This window comes from Danio rerio, chromosome 20, assembly GCF_049306965.1.
Source record: "Danio rerio strain Tuebingen ecotype United States chromosome 20, GRCz12tu, whole genome shotgun sequence".
NCBI classification, from domain to species: Eukaryota; Metazoa; Chordata; class Actinopteri; order Cypriniformes; family Danionidae; genus Danio; species Danio rerio.
This window is the reverse complement of record NC_133195.1, coordinates 34,949,084-34,976,194: the sequence shown is the minus strand read 5'-3', so window position 1 is coordinate 34,976,194 and position 27,111 is coordinate 34,949,084. Positions and strand designations below refer to the sequence as shown.

Genomic DNA, 27,111 nt, shown 5'->3' with positions numbered 1-27,111 from the left:
TGGCTGCTTCTACTAAAAACTGAGCAAAGGGTCTGAATACTTAGAATCATGTGATATTTCAGTTTTTCTTTTTTCATAAATCTGCATAAATGTGTTCATATATGCTGCGCACATTATACATTTTATTACATTTTTTATTTAATCAATTTTAATGTTTAAAAACTTTAGATTAATTTCATGTTATTTATCCTCATTTAAAAATCCCTATCATTATTGAACTTTTAATAAATTAAATAATTACTTGTTGAATATTTAAACTATTATATCAATTAATAATAATTTAAATAAAATTAAATGTGATACCCTCCTCCCACAAAATGCAGTTCTAATATATATTGCGATTTACTTCATTTAATTATTTAAAAACGATTATATATATATATATATATATATATATATATATATATGTATGTATGTATGTATGTATATATGTATGTATGTATGTATGTATGTATGTATATACACATTCATAATGACTGTGGATGGAATGACCATCATAATGACCGCACAGAGTCCTGACTTAAACCCAATTGAGCATTTCCACCAACGTTTACCATCCAACCTGTCAGAACTGGAGAGGATCTGTAAGAAGGAATTGCAGAGGATCCCCAAATCCAGGTGTGAAAAAGTTGTTGCATCTTTCCCAAAAAGACTCTGTCTGTATTAGAAAAGGGTGCTTTTACTAAATACTGAGCAATGGGTCTGAATACTTAAGACCATGTGCCGTTTTATTTATTATTTTTTTAATAAATCTGCAAAAATGTCAATGATTCTTTGTTTTTTATGTCAATATAGGGTGCTATGTGTACATTAATGAGAAAAATTAGCAAATGGCTGCCATATAACAAAGAGTGAATATTTTAAGAAAGTCTGAATACATTACACTGTGTGTGTGTGTGTGTGTATATATATATATATATATATATATATATATATATATATATATATATATATATATATATATATATATATATATATACACACATTTTTATGTTTTTATATTTATGTGTTTTTTTTAACGAACACTACATTTAATTTAGTAACAAATGCAATAATTATATAATTTCAATATTTTATTTAAGCATCAACCTCATAACATAGTAGAAGCACTCTAATATCCTTAAAAGACTATGTGTTTGATCGGGGAGGTGGAAAATGCCAAGGGTCTACAGGGAGACATAAATACAGCCAACGTCCAGGTTATGAAATTGATAGCCCTGTTTTCTGTTCTTCCTTTCACTCCTCACTTCTCTCGCTATCGCTCTCTAGATGTAACTCATCTCTCAGTCCTTTCAAACCCTTTTTAAGTTTCTAAACATTCCACCGCTCAAAGTTTACTTATGAATGAGTGTGTACTTTTATCTTTGTTGACTTCATTTCTGTCATATTTCAGCTTCTTACTCCCTCAGACATCAGTGATCTGTTGCTTCCAGACATGCCAAGCTATTTGGGTTTCAATTAATGTACATTCAGTACCTGTCAAAGACTAAACGTGACATATCTGTCAAAGAAAGCATGCCAAGCTTTCACAGCATCCATCTGAAGACTTGTTGAGATGCTTAAACACTGCGGCCTGCATCATATCACAACAAGAAAGAAGACACTATTGCATAGATAATTGACGTGTTGCCTTTGCAATAAGAGAGGCTTGTTGCACTGGTGCATTAACTGGTGAACACCAATACACAGCGTTAACACTCACAATGTCTCAACAGGCATGCTATTTAACTCATGTTTGGCCAGGAGTTGTGCCCAATGCTTCCATAGTTTTGTTTACATCCACCTTTATTTTCATGGGAAATTTTGTATATTGGAAAAAAAGCTGATTGGTAACACAAAGAAAGAAGGAGGAAATGACAGAGTAAATTTACACATTTTATAATCAAACTGAAAGCTGGAAGAATAAAATTGTAATCCAATAAAAAAAAATTGTGCATATGCATAAACCAACATTTCTGCGTAGGCTGCGACAAACATAAGTAAATTTGGTCATTTCTGTGCCCATCTACATTAATTATTCATTTATATTCTTTTTGGCTGACTAGTCAACCAGCGATCTTCTTGCTGTGAGCCGACAGCGATACCCACTAAACCACCACTCTGCCTATCCATGTCCATTCATTCCTATATTTATTCTTCAACACTCAAAACAAAATAATTACACATTTAATTACTTTAAAAAGAAAAACAACAAACTGCTAAGAAAATGCCATATTAAGCCATAGTTTACAAGAATGATTTAACATTGGAATGTTAATTGAAGCGAAACAAACACTTTATTGTGGAGAGGTAGTAAGTGCACCATGGAATGAAAGGAAAAATGCTGTTGCTTCACTGAAAACAAAATTCAGGTCTCATCTTAACATGGAGAATTAAAGTATCAAGCCTAGCCTCACTTACAAAACATGTGTACTACAAAACATACTATTTGCAGCTACTAACATGGTGAATTTCATGTCATGATTTTAAAATGTGATGTTATGTCAATGCCATTGAACACTTGAAGCCCTAGTTATTAGCATTTTGTTTGGGCACCAGATGGGGTTTTGGAGCCCATTCCAACCTCCAATGTAGGGAAAGGCAAAAGAAAGTTTGAGAAACACTGGCATGATGAAACACATTTACCAAATAAATTCCAAAAACAAAAATAATTCTGTGATTTTTCCTAAGCAGGTGATGTGTTTGGATAACCATCTAGGATAAAGTGATTTCTCAGCTTGCAGAAACTAAGTTTTATTATTTATATATCAAGCTAGTTTCCAAAAAAAGACAAAAAAACATTTATTCTCTTGTAAACAGTGATTTATTTTGCAAATGTTTTATGTTATTTTTTCATTTTGAGCATAAAATAAACTCACAATTTATATTTGAAAACAAAATTTGTCAATTTTATGAACAGCATAACTTAAAAAAGGCTGTGACAAATCATTTTGTCCAACCCAATGGAAAACGATGCCCATTTATAGGAGGATGAAGTGTGTTTTCCATTCTACACCTGCCATTGTCTCTTTCTATAATTTTCCCATGAAAATAATATTGCAAAGGAAAGAGAAATTGCTCCCATAAAGGAAGTAAGGTCTAGAGCTCAAATACTGGGATTAAGGCAGATGTTACCAAAAGTGATGCCTCGGAGAGAATGTGTCACATATGATGCAATAAAGTTAAACGGTTTCATTATTTTTAGGCTTTGGTTCAACGAAACTCCAATATTCAGGCAGATTTCTTCTTCTACTTTGCCTGACAACTCAGTCTATTTCTGTTCTCCATTTCACATCCCTCTGATTTCCTTTTTTAACCCTATGACATTCTTATGCTCTATAACAACACACAAAAAAAACCTTCATTTCTGCAGGAGTAATGGCACTTCCCTATTTTGAGTCTGGTTACACGTGGGTTCTATAGCACGTGTGGTGGCTCACGTTGCATATTTTATTTGCAGAAATTTATAATCTCAAAATCACCCCCTCTTTAAAAAAACACTTTTAGTGGTCCGGATGTGGCCATAATTGAAGCTGAGAACTTCACAAGGTGGTTGGGTTTATCAATTTTGTGGTCATCTAACAAGTTCAGAGTTTCCAGCTTAAAAGCAGTTAAACAGCAGGCTCCATTTTCAAGGTCGCACCATTTTAGATCTTTGATTAAAAAAAAGAGGTTGATTTTAACAACCTGAATCAATTAGTCTCATAGAAACTCAAAAGGCCACTTTAATTGTGAAGAGTCTACTAAGAAGCATTGAGATGATGGAGATGCTTGCATCTATAAAAACTTAATTATAGCTGCCTGGGTTTAACATTTCAAATAATAGAGGAAAAGCTTTATTTGTAGTTTCATGGATGGGTGGCTATCGCAGTGAGGTACTTTTCAGGACAATAAAAGAGCCCAGGGCATGTTGATGACGATAATAATGTGCTTGAACAGTGTTTTCACTTTTAAATACATGTTAATTAGTGAAAGCTCTAATTTAAAGGGATAGTTTGGCAAAAATTAAATAGTAATATTTTTTAAGGTGCTGTATGTTTTTGACTCTTCTAAAGCATAAAAATACCATAATATGTTTTCAGATATTTAAGAAACACGCCAAGTGAACATTCTTGTTTATCTGAAAAACAATGCTGAACTCAGATATTCTGCTTTGAAAATGTCCGTTACTTGGCAGAATGTTGTGTTTGTTTTGGTTCTTTTAACCAGCCCAATGCTAGTTTAGTCAATTATATTTCAGCACTCTAAGTTGCTTTGCTGGAAAATCGCATATTTTATTTATTCATTCATTCAGAATGGCTCTTAAAGCATGCGTCCGTGACTGAAATGCGACCTCCGGTGGACAGTAGCACAATCCAAAATGAGACGCAGATTCAGAGTTCCACATAAGGTTATTACTTAGCAAACATTATAAATATTACCAACTTAAACATTAAGTTAACAGGTTACATTGTAGCCCTGTGTCCTAACAACACGCTACGTTCAATTCATCTTACGAGATGAATATGTGATGCAATTTGCAGTGATAATAAGCAATTTGACTGTTTGCACCAAACTAAACACAACAGAAATTTAAAAACAGTCTTTCAGAAGCACAGAACATACACTCACTAACAAAAGGTAAGATTTATAATCTAATAAATACATATTAAACCTCTTTAACATTATTAAATGTAGTTGCTGAATCACTACAGCATGTGTTAGTTTTGAGACAACATTCTAAAGTTCAATTTTAAAAAACGTTTATTTTATTTTCAAGATCTGAGGAGAAACATATGCTGCTGCTTTCGGTAGACGACAATAAACATCATGTAAAATGGCAGTCACTCACATTATCAGCATTTAACACTGAATAAAGCACATGAGGTGTACCTGAGGTAAACATTGTCAATTTTCTGTTGTTCAGCTGCAAGAAATGGAAGCCATTTCTAATATATATATATATATATATATATATATATATATATATATATATATATATATATATATATATATATATATACATATATATATATATACATATATATATATATATACATATATATATATATACACATATATATATATATATATATATATATATATATATATATATATATATATATATATACATATATACACATATATATATATATATATATATATATATATATATATATATATATATATATATATATATATATATACATATATACACACATATATATATATATATATATATTTCAGGTGTTAGTTAATATGGAAAATATTTCTTCTATGGCTTGCTGTTGCTTTTTTTTAGAACACGGTTTAAATCAGCCTTAAATCAGCCTCGATCGTCAGACTCTCTTCTTTTGGTCCTCAATCTGGCAACCTACGCTTGCATTTGTTTTGTATGAGGCGCCAGGAATGCAATACCTAGTTCAACCCCTAGGTGTCAAACTTACTGCACCTAACTCTTCCTCAAGTGGCTCCATGTCTTTACAAGTTTTTCCGGTTGAACACAAAAGAAGATATTTAGAAAAATGTTAGAAACCTGTAACCATCCACATCCATAGTAGTAAAAATACATAATATGGAAGTCAATGGTTATAGATTGTTCAAAATAACTTTTTTTTTTTTTAGAATTCTGTGAAACTTAAACAGGCTTGTGTGACAAGTAAAGGTTGAGTAATGATGACAGAATTGTCAGTTTTAGATAAAATATCCCTTTAACCTTTTATAGAGTATCCCAATGTCCAGAAGCACAGTATTATAAAGCTGAAACTAAGATTTTACATTTATACTTTCAATCTACAAAGCTGATAGATCTGGGAACCACATCATTTGGTGACTTTAAAACTGTTTGAATTTCTCACTCACAACAAGATGATGCCTTAAAGCAAAAATGTCATAATATTACATTATACATTAGGTGTTTTACTAATGTGATATTTTGTCATTGCCTTAAATGCATGCTTATTTTCCCTTTCCCTGACATTGCAGAATAGTTTTAGCAAAGACATTGTCTATCAGCAAAGACATTACATCATTTTCCTCAATGCATCAATTCTGCCAGCTGAGGGACTTATTGAGACGAATGTGAATGCTAATGGTATTACACACACATCCATTTAGAAATATAATCCCGATTCTTGTCTTGCCACCAGCAGTAAATAAGTCAAGCGGTGGAAATTTCCGCCGTACCGACCTCAAGGCAGTCAAATCAGTATGCATGTTTACAACGTGTTAATGGCGCCATCTGGTGTTCATTAAATTACATTATGGGAAAATTTTGGTTTCGTGGTAACTCACCAGATCGCCAGTATTTTCAGATTGTCCTATTGCCAAACATAGCCTTTTTGTAACATCCATGATGTGATTGCACTGCCATTTTAAGTAGAATTCAACTCTGCTTCGAATATTTGGCGTAACAACAACAACAACAACAAATCTCCTGCTAACCACAAGACCATAGGCCTACTATGTTGATTCCAAAACTGACTATATGTGTGCAAGCATGAAAGTAAGATCCTGTGTGGATCCATGTGCACAGCTTTACATGCATCCATTCACATTAATCAACAACAGATGGGCTGTAACATGATCCTTATACACAGCATAACATCCAACACACTAAGCAATTCAGTTCCCTTGCTTTGTCCACATCTTTCTGTTGGTATCTTTAACATTTGTAGCATTGCCATCGATATATTCTGCTTTTCATTTAGACCGCTTTTCTCATCCTACTCATTTTATGAGGTGTTTGTGCAAATCAACAGAAGCAGCATTAGCAATGCTCCCATAAAAGCATTAACAACGCTCACAACACTCCAGACCGAACCAGTAGGGGAGGGAAAATGTCACATGCATACGATCTTGGAAGCCAAAGTGTTAACTGTGTGATGCTATGTCGTCTGCTGAGGGAAGTGTTTGTGTGTGTGTGTGTGTGTGTGTGTGTGTGTGTGTTTGTGTGTGTGTGTGTTTCATTCCATTTTCCATCCAAATAAGACATGTTTTTTGGAACTAAGCTATTTTTCACATCCAAATAGGCGTCATTCCTCAAGGGCTAAACCATTCCTCGATTCCTAGAGTTGAGAGAGGTTTCTAAGGATCTCTCCCTCCCCTCAGCCCAGTTACCACAAACAAGTCCCCCTCCCCAATAATGGGGTTGTTTTTGCTCCAGAGCTACATGCTGTCATGATAGCCCCCCTTTTTTACAGGGGAGAAAACAGTCTGCAGATAGTTTTCCACTCCTTCTCTCTCTCTCTCTCTCTCTCTCTCTCTTTATCTGAGGTAAAGTAGAAATAGAGTGGCTATTTATTCTTTGTTTTTTCTCCAAACTTAACCCTCTGTGAGGCAATTCTGCCCATTTTCTGCAGTCTGCAAACTCATAATGCATTTAAAATAGCAATAAAATAGTTAATAATGAGGGGGTATTTGTAATAAAAAGGCTTTTTAGTCACATTATCCTGAAGCATGGTATGCTGATAAAGGGAGAATTCTGCTGAGAAGATTTGATGTGAGAAAGTTTTGTTTTTTAACATCAGATCATTTTTCTGTTTCGCAAAAGCGTTTATTTACTAAAACCATAAGTGTAAGAGATATTAAGATATATTGATAAAGCAAACAAAGAAATATTGGATTGAGATCTGGTGACTGTGGAGACCATTTGAGTGCAGTGAACTGATTGTCATGTTCAGAAAACCAGTCTGAAATAATTTATGCTTTATGACATGGTGCGTTATCCTGCTGGAAGTAGACATCAGAAGATGAGTACACTGTGGTCATAAAGGGACGGACATTGTCAGCAACAATACACAGGTAGGCTGTGGCGTTGACCTGATGTAAACAATAACAGTTGGCACTAATGGGTCCAAATTGTGCCAAGAAAATATCAGTAGAAAATATTATATAAATATCATACATGTTGGCAAAGCAGTGGCGCAGTAGGTAGTGCTGTCGCCTCACAGCAAGAAGGTCGCTGGGTCGCTGGTTCCATCCACAGCTCAGTTTGCATGTTCTCCCTGCGTTCGCGTGGGTTTCCACCGGGTGCTCCGGTTTCCCCCACAGTCCAAAGACATGCGGTACAGGTGAATTGGGTAGGCTAAATTGTCCAAAGTGAATGTGTGTGTGAATGTTTCCCAGAGATGAGTTGCGGCTGAAAGGACATCTGCTGCGTAAAAACTTGCTGGATAAGTTGGCGGTTCATTCTGCTGTGGCGACCCCAGATTAATAAAGGGACTAAGCCGACAAGAAAATGAATGAATGAATAGTATATATTTGCACCCACAGAACTGCCTCTCACAAGATATTTTCTTTTTCGGACCATTCTCTGTAAACCCTAGATATGGATGTGCATGAAAATCCCAGTAGATAAGCAATTGTTTCTGAAATACTCAGACCAGCCCGTCTGGCACCAACAAAGTCATTTAAATCACATTTTTTCCCCATTCTGATGCTCGGTTTCAACTGCAGCAGATCGTCTCGACCATGTCTACATGTTTAAATGCATTGAGTTGCTGCCATGTGATTGATTGGCTGATTAGAAATTTGCATTTACGAGTAGTTGGACATGTGTACCTAATAAAGTGACCCGGGAGTGTGTATATATAACATTTACTTGACATTAAGATTTGCTATTCAGTCTACTTTAGGAACAGAATTCCTATAATGCTTAGCACTACTGAGAGCACCCCTATAACTATTGGCAACTGACTCAGTCTGTGTTCGGAGTTTGCTCCTGTTTTCAGTATACAACAAACAACTTCAGTAAACAGTTTCTTTGTGTTAAGTTTCCAGTTGACATTACTGTAGCTGAGAGGAAAAGACAGAACAGCGTTTATGGCAACCCAAGTTCGATTTCCATTTCACAGTACTTTGTCAATCCCACTCCCCTGTCTCTACCCCATTTTTCCTGTCAAAAGAAAAAAAACTTTGAAAAGCTTGAGCTTTTAGTGCCAGGTGCCAAAATGATAGTTTAAGCTTACAATAAAACGTGTTTTTAACATTCGCATTAATTAAATCATTCATCAAATTATCATGTTAGAATCATTTCTGAAATGTAACATTGACAACTAGAGTAACGTCTAAAAAATCAGCAGAAGCAATGTGCTCAAATGCCCAGTTTATGCATGAAAATGGAATTATATATTTTGACACTGACTTCATAATTCATACACAAGGACTAAATAACTTCAGATTAGAAATTTTCTGCTGCTAAGAGTTCCTCAGCTTTGAATACAGACATGCAGACTTAACATTACCAGCACACAGCTTACTAAACTAGTGCCAAGTGCCATGGTGACACCCAGCTTCTATGCACATACCAAACACACACACACACACACACACACACAAATCCACATGATCCTCACAAGGCCCACAGCTAATTTAAGACCCGAGGGAAGGAATCATTTTCAAAGCTGGGATGGGCAACAAATAAATTTTACTATGCCTTTCTGAAATATGTCGATATAAATGGAAATGTAATGTTTAGCCCTAAACTGTATATAGTTGAAACCTGAAGTTTACATACACTCTGAAAAAAAAGGAACATAACCATTTTTAAAAAAATGTCTGATGGTAAATCCTACTAAACGTTTACTATTTTAGGTCCGCTAGGATTACCTAAATGATTTACATTTGCTAAATGCCAGAATAATGAGAGAATTTTTTTTGAGAATTTTTTATCAATTTCTAGAGTCAAAAGTTTACATACAGTACATTTCATTGGTATTTTTTTAGCTTTGTTATTAAACTTTATAACTTTGGTCAAATGTTTTGGGTATCCTTCCACAAGCTTCACACAATAGTTTAAAGAATTGTTGGCCCATTCCTAATGACAAAATTGGTTTAACTGATTAGATCAATTTGTAGGTCGTCTTGCTCGCACAAGCTTGTTCAACTCTGCCCACAAATTTTTATATAGGATTGAGATCAGGGCTTTGTGATGGCCACTCCAAAACATTCACTTTGTTGTCCTTAAAACACATTTAACTTATTTGTCAGTATGCTTAGGGCCATGGTCTGTTTGGAAGACCCATTTGTGGCCAAGTTTTAATTTCCTGTCTGATGTTTTAAGATGTTGCTTCAGTATTTTTATGTTCTTTCTTCATGATGTCCTCTATGCTGTGAAGTGGACCAATCCTTTCTGCAGCAAAAAAAGCCCCACAACATAATGCTGCTGCCCCCATAAGTCACAGTTGGGATTGTGTTCATAGGCTTGCACGCTTTCCCCTTTGTCCTCCAAATGAACCACTGGTCATTTTGGCCAAACAGTTTAATCTTAGTTCCATCAGACCACAGGACATGTCTCCAAAAATGATTCATTTTCCCAGTGTAATTTAGCAAATTGTAATCTGGCTTTTTTGTTGATTCTGGCTTGTTGATTTTCCCATGTTGTCACAAAAAGAAGCAGTGGGTTTAAGGTTTTCTTATATACTATTCTACAGTTGTGCCTCCAATTAACTTAAATGTTGTCAATTAGCCAATCAGAAACTTCCAAAACCTTGACACCATCATCTGAGCTTTTTCAGAGACATATAATCTTACTGTATGTAAACTTGACATTCAAGAAAAGTTATAACAATTTCTCAAATAATATCTTTCTAATTTTTCTGCTATTAGGCATATCAGAAACAAATTTGATAATCCCAACTTAGCTAAAAGAAACAATGTTTAGTCACATTAACATCTGACTTTTTTTAAATGGTTATGTGCCTTTTATATAGTGTATAAAAATTTCTAGTTTCAACTGTATGTAACATTATTCTCTAAAATCTGCATCTTTTTTCAGGGTTCATACCTAAATAAAGATATGGGAACATTAAAATACTTAGTATTTGTAAAGTCCTCATTTGTGTCCATAATTAGCTTAAGTTGACTACCTTACAGTGAACAAGCACAATTTTTGAATGATAAATGTGACACAATGAGCCATATCGAACAAAACATGGGCCTTAAAGTGAACTGAAAGTTCCTGAGGCTTTTATTTCAGTATGTTAATGTACTTCCAGTTATAACTGAAACGGGATATTAAGTAGGGGGCGGGGCTTTCTATTTGAGCATCATTCCCTCAAAGCAAACTAACGGTAAGAAGGGCGTGGTTAAGAATATTGTGATGTCACAAACTGACATCAACAGAAAAGAACTGACACTCCATACACAGAAGCAAATGGTCAACACTTTGATGAAGATAATTTTTTTCAGTTGATTAACTTGCACAGATGAATTGTTCATCTAAAGAACAACAATGTGCGCTAGCAAAATAAAAAAGCTCCTAAAACTCCTTTCAGACAGTGGACTCACACTGACCTAGATCTATCTATCGATAGCTTCTCTGGGCTTAGTGCAAACACACACATAAACATACTCACAACCAACAATGCCCAAGTCACTCAGGTGCAATGCACAGCCAGAACACACAGCCTGTTGTTGTGTTATCAAGCAAGTGCACCAACCACGATGACAATGCCACACCAGTAATCATTTCTTTTTTTCTTGGATTACTGCTTTCTGAGGTCACATCCTGAGTGGGTCTACGCCTACTGGCATCTGTGTGGTGCTCACTGGATCAAAGGTCAATTTGTTTTCTCTCTCTCTCTGCTGCTGTGGCCTCATTTGTCACAGTCCCTTGAATCCCATAATTCCGGATATCAGAGCAGACGGCTTACCGCTGATACAGTAAGCAGAATGGGTTAAAAGGTCAACACAAAACAAGGGATGAACATTCTGTCATCTAACAAATCACAAATGAAAACAAACATCTAAAAGAGAGGGGGTTTCATTAACAGCAGAAGAGTCATACAGTCATTAACAGAGGATTTCATCTTGGGTTTAAGGCGACAAAGGGTTTCACGCATAAAAGCAACTCATGTGTTTTTCTCTCTCTTTTTATAACATATATTAGAATATGTACAGTGCTCAGCATATATGAGCACACCCCCCCACAAATCTCTCATTTAAATAAATATTTTCTGCAGGATGCTTTACAATCATATATTTGTGCATATACATTGGTTTAGTCAGTACTGAAGCCAAGGAGCTTATCTAACTAAATAACTTACAATAATAGTTCAAAAATTAGTGGCTCAAATTTTTTATGTTGGGGAAACATATTAAATAAAATGTTCAAAAATAGCAAAAATCAAGAGAAAAATAGATACATTTTTTAAAATGTAGTTTGTAAGTGTTTTTGCTATATTTTGCTTGAATTTAAACGTATTGTCTTTCTATTTCTAAAGATGTTCTGTGACTAAAATATTATTTTAATAAACATATCTGTTTAATAAATCTGTTTTGTGGAAAAAAAATAAATGTATTTAATATAAATAAAAATAATAAATTAAATAAATAAATAAATAAATAACTTACTGTGACTATAATACATTTGCTCTAGTGCTGCACAATATTGGAAAAATCTGCTTTTGCGATATTTTATTTTTCTGCGATTAAATATTGCGATACGAAACACAGTTTCAGAAAATGGTTTAAAAAGCTCTATTTGATGGTTTTCTGGGTACAGAAAACTGAATAATCACAATGCAAAAAATACTTTACTTACTTTAATTTGTCTTGTTTCTACTCCAAAAAAAAAAAAAAAAAAGACCAAGTAAAAATATTGTTTAATTTTCACCGTGAGAAGAAATAAGTAAAAATTAAGAGTTTCTAGAAAATAATCTGCAAGTGGGGTCCCAGCAAACCATTTTGTGTTTATTAGACATCTAATAGACATCTGAACGTAGACAGCTTGGCTTAAACAAGGCTAAACTTGGGCTGAAAAATAGCCCAAAACTAGACTAGTCATCAAATAGACAGATTAGACAGATTTTATATATGTGGTCATTCATTTCTGTTTATTTAACGACTAATCTAATATTGACCTATTCTTAGATGTAAAAGATTAAATTTTTTTTACTAACAGACGAAATTTAGCCTTGTTTTAGCCAAGATCACTATGTTTAGATGTATAGATTAGATATATTTAGATATATTAGACATCTTTTAAAAACAAAAAATGCTTGCTGGGGTAAATGAAATAATCTTGTTTTGCATAAATCACATATATTCCATGTAAATACAGAGATTTAAAACTATTCTATTATTTATACTATTCTATTATTTAATGGTATAATAATATACTATTATTATACTATTCTGTAGCTCCTGGTAAATTATAATTCAGACTGGACATTGCATATCTTTGCGATGTGACTACTGCGGATGCGCACATTGCAATATCGATGCAGAAACGATATATATTGCAGCTCTAATTTGCACTATAAACTGCAGAAGATAAGGCATACACCACAAATTCAGTCTAACAATCATTTAAATACCAAAACATGCAGGCAAATTTTCAACAAGAATAATTTGATGACTTTAAAAAAACTCTTTTAAGGAGTCCACAAAATACAATATTTTGCCACAATCCTCAAAACTACTAAATCAAACTATTTCATGTTACAAAATTTTCAGTTAAAAATATGTATCATTTTAAAACTATAATTACAACATAATACAATTTTGTATGATCATTACCCTTTTAATACATTTTAAAAGTCAAAATTAATATATTCTTTAATTTTTAAATACAAAATAATTCAAGCTGATGAAACATTATTTCACTCATATTATGAAGTTTTATTGAACCACTAGTTTTTCAGACACTTTGGTTGCAATTATGTTGGCTACGTACAAACTCTTTTAGAATTTCAGTATGACGCTGCAGATTTCCCATATCTGAATATCCTTGATCTAAGCTTGAATGCAATTGCACGTCTTTGCATATTTTTAGTAAAAGACACAGTGGAGTGACATTCTAGGTTAATTAATCACACTTCTGTGTTAATTACCAAAATTGCTGATCCTGAAAATATAACACAAACAAAGCAAACGGCAACAAGTACATGCTAATATTCTGACATCAAAAGTTTTGTAATGGGAAACCCTCAGGAGAACAATATTTAGGATTACAGTCAAATAAACTATGATAACAAACAGCAAAATGCATTCAATGTAAAGAGAAGGCCAAATGATATTTAGATTTTAGTCAACCTTTACGGGTGATCTGTGAATGAGGGAGGCCCATAATCCTCCATGACCCCCCTGCTGAACTCTATGACACTCAAAGCCTCAAATACTGTAAGAAATGACCCGGTCCCCTAGCTCCCTTATCCCGGGCAGGGCTATTTTAAGCCGTGGCCCGCATACAATCCCGCATAAACAAACACATGCTTGTGTAAACAACAAACATAGTAACTGCTACTCTTCATCATATTTTGTCTATCAAAGGTTTATAAAATATTCTGCTGCATGGTTACTTGCAGTTATTACCTTCAAGCTGTAATAGTGCTAAAATAGCTGAAACTGCATGAAAAACAAGATGGGATCGCAAGGGGACTATTAATGGCAGAGCCGAACTAAAAAAATAACACTTTGTTATTACTTGCAAATTCCCTGTTTATTTATAAGCAATCAGCCACACTTTCTGACCATTTTTCAAGATTTATTCATGCCTTTTCTAGATGTTTGTGATGACCGGACAAAATTTTAAAAACAAAAGAAAGCCTTTTATGGAGATCCTGCTTAACAATCTAGGCATAAAAATACTTATTTAAAAAAATGTAACAATCAAAATTCAATTATTCAAGAAATTACACCTTTAAAATGTGTTGAAGTTAAAGTTTAGTGTTAAAATTATTTATTAAATTAATGCCTTAAATACAAATTACAACTGAAATTAAGCCAAATTTATTTAAAAAATAGTAAATTCTTTACAAAAACGTTATTTCTTATTATTTTTTATTAAAAAAACTTTTTTTTTTTTTTACAACTTTCACACAAGTACATTTACACAGCAAGCATGGGTTTTATACAAATGCATGAGGCTTTGTCTGGATAAATTAAGTACATTTACAGTTTATGCCAGCAAAATTTTTGTAGGCAAGTTTTCTCATTTTAAAAAAAACACATACGAATATATAAAGTCTATGCTACACATAATCAATATAACCTACATTTTTAACTTAATAACTGCGATAATACCACTAGGCATGGGCTGTTGTAAGATTCTGACTATGATAACCTTGGATAAAAATATCACAGTTTCACGGTATTGTTATTACTGCTATAAAAATATGTCCTTTTTGAAGTCTGGCTAAAAAACTAAAGATTTTTTCCCCTTTGAACACAATATACTATATTTAGAGGAACATATAAAATATTTTGCCACGGTAAACATGTCAAGCTAAATAATTTAAATGAATTATTGACTTCTGCTGTCTTCATTAGTTTCAAACAACACTATATATAACCACTGCCATGTGGTGTGCTAAAATAATTTTATTTAGCTTTTAAGTACCTACCTGAACCCTCTGAAGCAAGCATATGCATTTCTCCCGGACATCTTCATAAGGACATCTTTTGGAGAGCATCAGGACATGGGCCAGGAGCGCGTTGAGATCACTAGACAGGCTGTCATCCATCGTTGGAGGAGGAGAAGAGCACTGAGGGTCTGGCATTGGCCCGATGGACTCTATCTTCTTGATCACCTCCTGTTGAATGAGCTCCATCGCTGCGTTTCTGGAGCTCGCGTCTCTACTGCTCAAAGCATCCCATCTTCCTGCAGCATCTCTCACGTCCATCACTGTAACAGTCTACTATTCTTCAACTATACACCTAACAGCCTGAGCCATGAGAGAGAGAAAAAAGTCAATTATTTGTATAGTATATTATTTGTATAGCAGATTTCCTGCAGCAAGCTGGGAAAGGAATTCTGCAAATCCCTCAAAAAAATGTCTTAAGCAGGGAAGGCATTATAAGCATTGTGTGTTTATATGAGCTTAAAACTAAACAAAAGTTGTCTGTTTTTTTCAGTGTTATGTTGTTTAAACAGAAGGAATGACAATTTCAAGCGCCGAGTAAAACAATTCCCCCTAGTCTCCTTTAAAAACTCGTTATTTTAACAAAGAAACACTGAATATCATAGCATACAGTAACGTTACACACATTGTAAAGAAAACCGTTGAAAGGCGTTTAATCAAGTTTTGGTATTGGACAACTATCCCACAACAGACTACACAATTAAAAAAGAACTGGCATGGTGAGTATTTAATAAGCATATGCCATTTAAAGAATTAATATGCAAAACGTGTCAGGAAAAAATTACTTACTATATTCACATTCTCTCTAGTCGTCCCCGCAGCCGTTGAATGAGACCTTCCAGCGCTCCTTCTCAGTCGTTTTCAGCCTTTTGCACAGCGGCTTGAGTTAGCAGTTGATTGACAGGAGGGTCTGCCCAATAATGTTATAGGAAGGAAGGAATAGGCGGAGATAAACTCAGAACGCACCAATAAACGATTAGAAAGGAGTTCCTTTCAAGCCGCGCCTCCCAATACTTATAAACAGGGAATTGTAGTCCAAAAATGCTTTAATGTCAATGTTATCTAGGCGACGCAAATACAATTGAACTACAACTACCAACGTTCATAGGAAAACGTTGGTAACTGCAGGGGCCCCGCCACCACTTGTTTATCTCAAAACCCTTATGATTAATGCAAAGCTTTCACCAGATATTTATCTATCTTATTCAATGAAAATATGTGAGCTATATATAATATCTAAAAACAGAATAGATATACACCTATGTCGCTGCATTGCACATCTTACTGTTTTGCAAATATGAGCTTTGCACTATTCTTTGTTGATTTCATTTGTGTTATTGTATGAAAGCATCATATTGTATTATTGTGTGAAACAATTAGATAACAATAACATCTATCTATCTATCTATCTATCTATCTATCTATCTATCTATCTATCTATCTATCTATCTATCTATCTATCTATCTATCTATCTATCTATCTATCTATCTGTCTGTCTGTCTGTCTGTCTGTCTGTCTGTCTGTCTGTCTGTCTGTCTGTCTGTCTGTCTGTCTGTCTGCCTGCCTGCCTGCCTGCCTGCCTGCCTGTCTGTCTGTCTGTCTTTCTGTCTGTCTGTCTGTCTGTCTGTCTGTCAATCCAGTTTTTTTCAATTTATAAAAATTTGATACAAATTTTATAGATTTTTTAGGTACACATGACATGATTTTTTCCTATTTTTTTCAATAGGCATACTCTTTCAATAATATATATTACAATGTCATTTTTTGTTGAAAAAAAAACATGCACACAAAGGCAAAAATCTAAATTACTGCAGAAAGACAAACACAGAAAACAAGGGATATAAACAGTGCTTGACAAGCTTATGACAACTGGGATATGCACATGAACTTTTAATTTCAGACAGCCAGTCTCTGTGCCTCCAGTGAACTGTCTTTCCATTATAAAATTGCCACGTTTAAGGTATTTTTTTTTTCTTTTAATCAGTGATCTTCAATGCCTGATAGATATGATATGAAATGGGTCTCAGACCGGACAAGAAGCACTGCATTAAATTAAATTTTCCCCCGTCATGGCTTTAAAATATGACAGTTTATTTTACCCTAGTATTTTCAACAGAGTTTCTGTGCTAGCCTTCTGCTCCTGACGGTGCTAGCTGTTAAAGGGTCTTTCATTTTATTTTACGCTTAAACAACTAAATAAATACTTAAGTCTATTTTAGATTACATTTAAATTACATTACAAAATCGATGCTGTAAAACAGGGGTGCCCAAACGTTTTCTTATGAAGGGCCGAAATCCAAGCTTGATTGAGAGCTGTGGGCCAAAAGTAAAAAAAGCTAACTGTATTACATTAAAGTTGCTATGGGTAATTCCCTAATTTATTTCATTATTTTTACATATAAATAAATAAAAATACTTTAACCCTATTACTAATGCATTCTATTTTTTTTTTTGAAAAGGTATATTATTGTAAAGGTATATTATTTAAAAAAAAACTTATTGCAATAAAACCATTTAAAAAAAAAACTATTTTTAAAACAATGGAGTTCAATGCTGAACAGTCATGCTGAGCCTGCCTTTGCCTTGATTTGATCCTCTAGTTCCCTAATCATTAAGTGACAGTGTTTACTTTTTCTTTTCTTTTTTTTATCTGATGCATTTACAACATTTAATTGAAACATTTAATTTTAGTTAGATTTTTTGTAGCTCAACAATAAAACAAACAAACAAACAAAAGGTAGCATTCAAATATAAATGAGAATTGAATTTTTGTTAAAGGCATTCCCTTTAACCCTTGCTAATAAATTTCCCTCTGGCGGGCCAAATCAAAGGATACAAAGGGCCAACTTTAACCCGCGGGCCCTATAGGTTGTGCATCTCTGCTGTAACAGGAACCTTCTTGTGCAATTGAAAATAGTCACATTAAGCTTTCACTGGAAGTTTATCATTGGCTGAAAAACACTAGCTGTGCATATAACACATTGATAAACCATTTTACATTCAATGGCTTAAACAATGAACTAAGACTACTGTACAGTGCACAGAGTAATACAATATATTTTGAGCAACATTACCTTACCAACTGACAGAGAAATGTAAGCTACATGTCAGATTGAATTACAGTTTTAGATTTTTTTTTACTTTAGTGCATTTTTCACAACACTATTTACACAACAGTTATCATTTGCACAACATTTAATGCATTTCTCAAAACAATTATTCATTTGTGCACATCATAGTATCAGTTTCTCATTCCTTCCAGTAAACTGAGAAATTGCAAATGCTTTTGAACATGCATCAATTGCTTTCACTTGCTTATGTCATGTCAGTCAAAATTAACTAAACTTGTGAATGCTGAATAGTCATTCCATATAAAACTAATAGTCCTCTGTAGTAGGATATTCATTACTTGAGTCATTACATACAAACATTTTAAATTAGTAGTCAAAATCTGTCAATTAGATTTTAAATCTTAATTTTTCCTGAAAATGTCTTCTAAACTGAATAATTTCATGAATGATTTACAGACCTATGTATGTTGTAGGTTCAGTCTAACTTTACAGAAGTTTTCAAATGCTGTCTTGAGCTTTTTCAGCAAGTGTTAGTAAACTGTCATAATGAAAACATGACAAAGCCATTTGACTATCTTGTTCATAAACAATAGTGTCAGGATTTTCATTTTGATAATACTGACATTTTCATTGACATGAATACTTGCTTTTGAGGAAGGAAGGAGCTATCCATTTTGAGCAAGTGACATGCTTTTGCAGGTTATCAACTAGGTTTTGCAGCTTGTACTAATGTTTTGAGAAATGCTTTAACTGTTGTGCAAATGGAAATTTGTGAGAAATGCACCAAAGCGACTGAGAAAAACTGTAATGTGCAAAAAATGCAATCTGTCTGCAGCAAAGAAATTTCTTTTTATGATGTGCACAATAGAAAATGCACCAAAATTACTTAAAAAACCAATGGGAATTGTATTGGTTTTAATGGAAAATCTATGTAGGTACAGTAGCATGCTAAAACCACTAAATTCTAATGGTGCCAAAACACAAATTAAACCATAAAATGTTCTTTTTTAAATGGTTAAAACATATTGCTTTATTAGAAACTATTATAACTTATATAGGTTTCTTTTTTTATTTTAGTATCCAGCTGAATGTCTGCATGAGCAAGGGCGGTAAAAGAAGAGGGAAATTTGAAACTGGGGGCGGCGCTGTGGGCTACTCAAGATGACACTCACAGCTAATTCATCTGCATGATGAACAATCGTGAACAACACATCATTTATTCGTAAATAACGAGGAAACCTATTGAAAATGGATCACTTTAGAGATCAGGTAGCTATATACTTAATGCTACGTTGGCATATTTTGAAGTTGTAAATACTGTTAGCGATGTTTAAACGGATATTTCAGTCGTTAGCTTTTTAAAGTTAGCTTATTTACACATTGCATCCTGAAAAGGCAGTTTTTGGTTCGTAACGTTTTTATGTAGCCTATCATGCAGCTTTCTTGGTGTTAAGTGACATAGCTATTTAATTGATGAACCATGAAATTTTCTAAGTTGACTATTTGCTACTGTTTATTCAGTAAGTTAGCGTGGCTAAAGGTTTTAGCTATTGTGCGTTAATTTACATTAAATGTGAACAGTGGCTCTTGTCTATCCATTTAGGCTAATTGTATTCTTTAACAAACTTTTTACTCTTAACTTTGTCACGGAAAGAATATGATTTATATATATGTTTAATTATTGTTTTGTTTTATACATGTTGTTATTATTATAGTTATTATTAATCGTACAACAGTATTATCATTGTCCTTCCTCCATGCATGCCATGTTGAATAATCTGTAAACTAACTTTTTTTTTTTTTTGTGAATTACAGAGTTTTAATCTAGACTCCCCATCTAAACAGAGTTATGTTGGCAGTTTTTATCAGCCACCAGAGAAAATGTCAAGACCTTTGTATATGAACCCAGACACACATCCGCTCAACAGAAAGAGCTCAGGTTTGCAGGATATCAGCCCACAGCTTTATCAGACAGTTCCTGATGCTGGAAGCAGAGGTGATTTGAGTTTAAAAGTTGACCATACAACTATCTATATACAGTCAGATGTCTCAGTTTTGATTCACAAAGTTCTCACTTAGATTTAATTTCATTTTTTCTCAGTCACTTTGGTACATTTCCCAGATCAGAATTGAAAAAGTTTTAAAACTACCTGTTCAATCTTTAAATCATTGTGTCACTTGTTCACATCAAAAAAGCAATTTTCCTTTGAACAAGTTTTAAGTTTCCTACATTATCAGTTTCTTATATCACAATGATCAAAATGTATTTTTTGGTCTCTGTTGAATTGTCTCACCTCCCACGTTTAATCGTCTGTTCATGGCAAAAGTCTATACATGCAAAATGGCTGAACAAGTTGTCTTATTTTGTCGTAATGCATTTTTCTATACATTTCCATAAAACGTTTTTTCTAAATCTGTCTACAATTAGTACATTTTTACATGTGACTTTTTCGGATGAAGGTGCATCTCAAAGGAGATTGTCCTCTGTTCACATTTATACTTTTAGTTCGTTTTTTCTTTGTGCTATGCAGTGCTGTCCTTTCCTTTATGTATCACAATGACAGGATCTGTCAACAAATTACAGTACAAACAGCAAAAAAAAAACAAAAAAAAAACATTTTTGCCATATTTTACATAAGAACATTGTGTGTGTGCAAAAAAAAGTAAATTATACTGGTTAATCTTGAATTATTAGTTAATCTTAAAGCATTAGATTGGCTATTTATCATAAAAACATTTAGTAGACAGAACCAGGAAACTATATTTACTGTAATGCTTTATATTACAGTAGCCCACTTGAAGTCATCCAGAAAAAGGCATTTTCAACAATTTTTTAAAGCATAAAAATAATTTACACCAGTACAATGTTATACTGACAACATTTTGACTGAGAAATGCAGTATGGATATAGATTTTGGAAGGTAATACAATGTGTGGTGCTTTTTGTAAAGGTTTAATGTTCTTCGACAAACGCACTCGCTGGTTTGCAAATATTAAGAGTGATTTAAGAAATGTACCGAAGTGAATGAAGATAAACTCAGAGACCGTATACAATTTTTTTGTTTGTTTGTTTTCTAAGCAGCAGTGATTGCAGCCCTGAAAACACTGCAGGAGAAGATGCGGCGCTTGGAACTGGAGAGAGTTCATGCAGTAAAGAACGTCCATCACTTCTCTCAACCTACTCGACACCAGGAAGATGTTTCTGCATCAAAGGAGCAAGAGCACAACATGCGGGACAATGACTCAACACAGAGGAAAGGTAACCAAAAGTGTTGCACAGCAGTTACTGATAAATTCTCAAGTTTTTTGTAAAGTTCAATACTTTACAAAATGATCATAATATGTACTACTAGTACTAAGTAGAAAATGTCTTTTCATTTCAGTGCTGGTTTCTAAGCTTCACTCAGCAGAAACGCGCTGCTCTCTCCTGGAAAAACAGCTCAACTACATGAAGAGAATGGTGGAGTGTGCAGAAAAAGACACAGTTACTCACACAGACAGAAAGGTTAGTGAAAGCATAAAGCTAGTAGAGATTTTGGATATTCAAGGAGTTTGAACAAATGTTGCAAATTCCCATTTACAACAAACTGTGCAGAAGCTCAAGAGTTTTTGAATCTTTCTTCAACTGTTATTGGTATTTAGGACTCTTTGCCTACGGAACACACACATGCAGACCCACAAATTCAGGCACAGCTCAATAAGCTTGAAAGACTGGAAAAGGAGTATCTCAGACTCACCAATACACAGTCTGTGGCTGAGGTATACATATAGAAGAGTCATGTGACTGTCGGGACCATATTATTTAATTTATCGTGTAATATTTGTGAAATATATTGATGTACAGAATTAATTTTCATTTGATGTCTTTCATCTACAGAGGAAGATTGAACTCTTAGAACAGAAACTTTTAGAGGAGGAGCATGAACGCAAACTTGTGCAGGAAAAAGCAGAGGAGGTAAAATATATATTTTTTTCATGAAATTAATTATTAGAAATCTTTTATTAAAAAGTGGTTTACAAAATTGATGCAGTTATGTCATTAATTTTTTTTTTTCCTGCCATCAGTTGCAGCGAGAGCTTGAAAATAATATTCTGTCCCTTTCTGCTGCGACTCAACCTAAAGGCAAGAAAAAGAGGAGAGACAAGGCCTCATGCAAGGTACGACTTTGTATGCAGAAATGCATAGTGAGCACTAGGTGGCAGTATGTTTACAGAACAATATTACAGATGAATTGTTTGGTGAGTGGTGTGTACTGTGGTGTGTTTTCTTCTATTTGACCTCAGAAGTCCCCTACAGCAAAGGTGGAGGCAGTCTCTGCTCCGAAGTCTAAACGCCTCCCTTTTGTGGCTGGAACAGTAAGTAACTTCATCATGAAACATCGGAAACTCGTTATGGTTAACAGCGACAAAGTTTGGTTGTTATTTATTATATTTAGTCTAGATATTTAAATCACTGGACCAGAAATAACTTTTCTTTTAATTTTTTTATCATTTAATATATTATTATTTTTCAACATGCATAGAATTAAATTGAAATAATTTTTCTTTTAAGAATTAGTTCCTCCGCGTAACAAGAGTGTTGAAAGTGACAGTACAAACATTTATAATGCTACAAAACACTTAATATTGATTTTATTCTGTTTCTCAAAGGATCCTGAAAAGCACAACATTGGTAAATAATATTAAATTAATAAATAATAAACAATAAAAATGAATAGTAAATCAATATTTAAAACTGTTTATTCATATTTTTAAAAAACAGTATGAGAGGATCAATCTTGTGACACTAAAAAGTCAGTGATGCTGAAAATACAGCTTTGCCACCACAAGAGTAAAGTACATTCATTCATTCATTCAATTTCTTTTTGACTTAGTCCATTTAATATTCAGGGCTCGCCACAGCGAAATGAACCACTAACTTATCCAGCATATGTTATTATGCAGCAGATGCTTTCGCAGCTGCAACCCAGCACTGGGAAACACCCATTCACTCTCATTCACACACATACACTACGGCCAATTTAGCTGTGAGGCGACAGTGCTACCCACTGCGGCACCGTGTCGCCCAAGTAAAGTACATTTCAACATGAACAATAAACAGACCAAATGTTTCAAACATTTAATTGGCATTTAGATTTGAATAAAAAAAGAATAAGAATTCTTTGTTCATATTCACATAAATAAATGTAGTCACTATCATTTTTTATTTAATTTTCCCTCTCTTAGTCAACCAGTCCTAGCCACTCCGTCAATGCTAATGTTCAGAGTGTGTTACACATGATGAAGCACAGGAATCCACGCCTGTGCGAGAGAGTGAGTGCTCTACAGAAGTCAAGCTCTGAAAAGCAACGCACCCATCACAGACCTCCATCCTCCCCCAGCAGATCTGCTTCCACACTGGGCAGCCTCTCTGAACTCCTGCTTGCACTGCAGGATGAACTGGGACAGATGAGCTTGTGAGTAACTCCACCCTGACCATGGACGGCCATATCAAGATTGGCTGTTTAAATGCATTTATGATTAGAATTAGAAGACAGGATTTCATTAATGTTTGTATGTGTTTGTGACAGTGAACACCAGGAGCTGGTCAAGCAGATTGATGAGACCTCTAGACGAGAGCTTCGAGATGATCTGGAACGAGAGCTGGACTGTCTGGTCAAGAGAATGGAAGAGAAAGCGGCTCAGATTTCCAAACTGCGCAAACATCAGCAAACAGTGAGTTTGTGCTTTTTGCTACCCGCTAATCTTTGCATTTGACATGCTGTAGGCAGGGGCAGACCTAGGGATTTGGGGGCTCTAAGCAATTCCAGATATGGGGCCCTAGCATTAAAACTCAAAACACTCTTTTCTGTAGATATTTTTCCTCTGTAGATTAATTTTTTTTATGTAAATAAACTGCATGATAAAATATATATTTAAGTGGAAACTTTATCTTAATGTAAAATTAAATACAACAAATTCACAAATAAAAAAACAAGTTCACAAACTAACTATATGTACAGTTAATTAGCAATATTTGTGGTTAGATTTTAATATTTGCATGTGCAGTAAGAAAGGAACTTTGCACTATTCATGGGGGGCCCCCGGTTTTGAAAAGAAGTTATAACGTTAAAATCTTAATGGTTCTAGACAGATTTTACAACATATGATAGAAATTGTACAAAAGGGCTATATGATTAATATAGGCTTCTTGGCATCGGTCAAGGCCCCCTAATTCCCTGGGGCCCTAAGCAGCTGCTTACCTTGCTTATAGGTTCGCCCCAGCCTGTAGGAATCATTAGATAAGATTCCACAATCTTTAAGATTATTCTTGCGCAAACAAAATATATATTCAATAAAAATTTCGCCAACATATTGCAGAAGTTATAAGGCTTGCGTGAGATCATTTATCAGGCAATTGAAAACAATTATATTTAGCAAAATTGCAATGGAAATTATTTTCATCATTTACAGGTCACATGGCTTACATACAGTACGTCGAAATCATCTACTAATTCTTTAAAAATGACATGGTATGTCGGAACAGGTGAACCAAAGTGTTTTCTATAACTGGTTAAAGACCAAAGCAATTATGGGACTATTAGATCTATCTAAGCAACAGAAACGTGGCACCATTAGCCAACACATGGAAACAGACCTGAAGTAGAATCTCAGTTTGTCTTTCCTTGGCTTTATTTGTTTGTCTCATTGCATATATTTCAGGCACTGCACTAGCCATTACATAAGTAAACTTTCCTATATCTCTAACCATGATTTTTGGAATTGGCAGAAGAATTTTATTCACATAACATTCAGGGTGCTTTCACAGTTGTGATTGATTGGTTCTTACCAGAGTTTGGTTGACCCCTTTCACCCAGCCCCCACTGGACTGTGCTCACACACTATATTTTGGTTCTGATGACATTTGCGTCATCACAGTGCCTGTTGTTGCTAAGTAACAACAGCTTGGGAGGAGACACAAAATGGCTGGATTCTGCTGCTTGTGTGCCTCAAGTTTGAACTTTGAAAATGTGTTTTTGTTTTGCGCCAACGCAAAGACTATTTGTCATAAATGTAAAACTTCAAACGAACAAAAAAAGTCATGTTCTGCTGTTTACAATTTAATTTGGCGTTTTATTATTTTCTTGTTCACAATCACAGAGATTTTAGTGACAGTTTTGGAACTTGTCTGAGTTTATTATGACGGAAGTGAGTAAATGCATAAATATACTGTTTGACCAATTAATAGGTGATTATGGCGGCTCACTTCTGTAAATGGTGTGATTTTTGTTCTGAAGGGAACCGTAACGGAGTTTCCACAAACCACACCCCAGACAACTCTTTTCAGTGGTGGAAGGAGTACTGAAATATCACACTCAAGTAAAGGTAGCATTACTAAAATGTAGTGCAAGTAGAGTAAAAGTATCTTTTGTAAATATTAATTAAAGTATGAGTAAAAAGTAGCCTTATTAAAAGTACTCGAGAGTAGTGATTATTATGCTGCGTTTACATGCAGTTTGTGTGAAAATGTAACATTTTGTAGTGCATTTAGGTATTGTTTTAGGCCATTTGGTCAGTCCTCATATAGTAGACATCATCATCATTTGAACAGTATCTCGGTTATTATGTTTGTGTGTACAGATTTTGTGTCTTTTTGGACACTACTTGTACATTTGCTGCATTTATAAAATGCTCATTTCTTGAGGTTCTTCTGTATGATGCATTTTTTTCTACACACAATTTGATTGGCGGGGAATCACACGACAGATTATTCTAGTCAATAAAATAATATAACGTAAAAAAATTAATTAGTAACTGCAGGTTGAAGGAAAATTGTGGAGTTAAAGTACAGATACGTCACTAAGAACATACTCAAGTGAAAATACACATTTTAAAACTAATTAGTAAAGTAGAATTCTTGAAAAAAAAAAAAACTCAATTACAGTAATTTGAGTATTTGTAATTTGTTAATTTACACCACTGTTCTTTTCAGGCAGCCCATGTGCACACCAAAAGAGCTAGTGTGAATTACCATCGGTTAATGGAGCCATCAAAATAATGCAATAGTTTGTTTATTGTCATTTACAAAATACTGTAAAAATGTGACACAGATTTCTGATGGAAACATGCCTATTGGTGAACATCATAATGTCCTGTGTTTAAATCTATAATGTTTAAATCTATACTCTTTTAGGTCCAGAAACTATCCCAGCCATCCTGTAGCCCTAGACAGAAGCAGCAGAGGCCACAATGGACCACTAGTGTAGACAACAAATCCAGGGCAGAGAGTGGGGTACAACCATTGCCACCATCCCCAGTCAAAGCTTCATCCAGCACGGGAACGAAACAGAGCCGGAGTGGTCAAGGGTCCCTAAAGCTCCTTAAAGAGACCCAAAAATTGTGCTCCAGCCTTCGCAGACAAGACATCAAATGGGAAACATAGGTATATTGTCCAAAAACATGCATACAAGTAAAAGACAATTAAGAAGGGCAGTGGAATGACAGCTTAAATGCAGGATTAGATTTTACACTCAAACGTGTTTTTAATTAATTTAATTTTTTAATGATTTCTGTTCATATTTTTTTGTTTGAATAACACCTTGTAAATAAAATATTTACATGTTTTAAATATGGCTTTTTAGTTATTTGAAATCCAGTTGAAAACATGCAGATCTCGGGTGATTCTTTCAGGATCGATTGTTTCAAATTTAATTATTTAAATTAAAATAATACATTT

The 27,111-nt window shown here is 34.2% G+C and overlaps 2 protein-coding genes across 6 annotated transcripts in view; one reads left to right on the top strand and one right to left on the bottom strand.

Annotated features, from left to right (window-relative positions):
• sesn1 (sestrin 1) overlaps positions 1-16,186 on the bottom strand; it is a 78,125-nt gene extending 61,939 nt beyond the window's left edge. For both annotated transcript variants that reach the window (XM_005160670.5, XM_005160671.5), the window contains exons 1-2: positions 16,113-16,186; positions 15,306-15,626 (exon numbers count right to left, since the gene is read on the bottom strand). In XM_005160670.5, coding sequence (XP_005160727.1) covers positions 15,306-15,584 — 279 coding nt within the window. In that variant the 5' untranslated portion in view covers positions 15,585-15,626; positions 16,113-16,186. The remainder of the gene's footprint in view (positions 1-15,305; positions 15,627-16,112) is intronic.
• Positions 16,187-19,530: 3,344 nt separating this feature from the next.
• On the top strand, positions 19,531-27,003 carry cep57l1 (centrosomal protein 57, like 1). Of its 4 annotated transcripts, none has more exons than XM_068215417.1 (11): positions 19,531-19,664; positions 20,211-20,391; positions 21,478-21,654; positions 21,779-21,900; positions 22,038-22,154; positions 22,273-22,350; positions 22,461-22,553; positions 22,683-22,751; positions 23,622-23,851; positions 23,966-24,110; positions 26,569-27,003. In XM_068215417.1, the coding sequence occupies exons 1-11, from the start codon at positions 19,644-19,646 to the stop codon at positions 26,815-26,817; spliced, it is 1,482 nt and encodes a 493-aa protein (XP_068071518.1). In that variant the 5' UTR covers positions 19,531-19,643; the 3' UTR covers positions 26,818-27,003.
• The last annotated feature ends 108 nt before the right edge of the window (positions 27,004-27,111 follow it).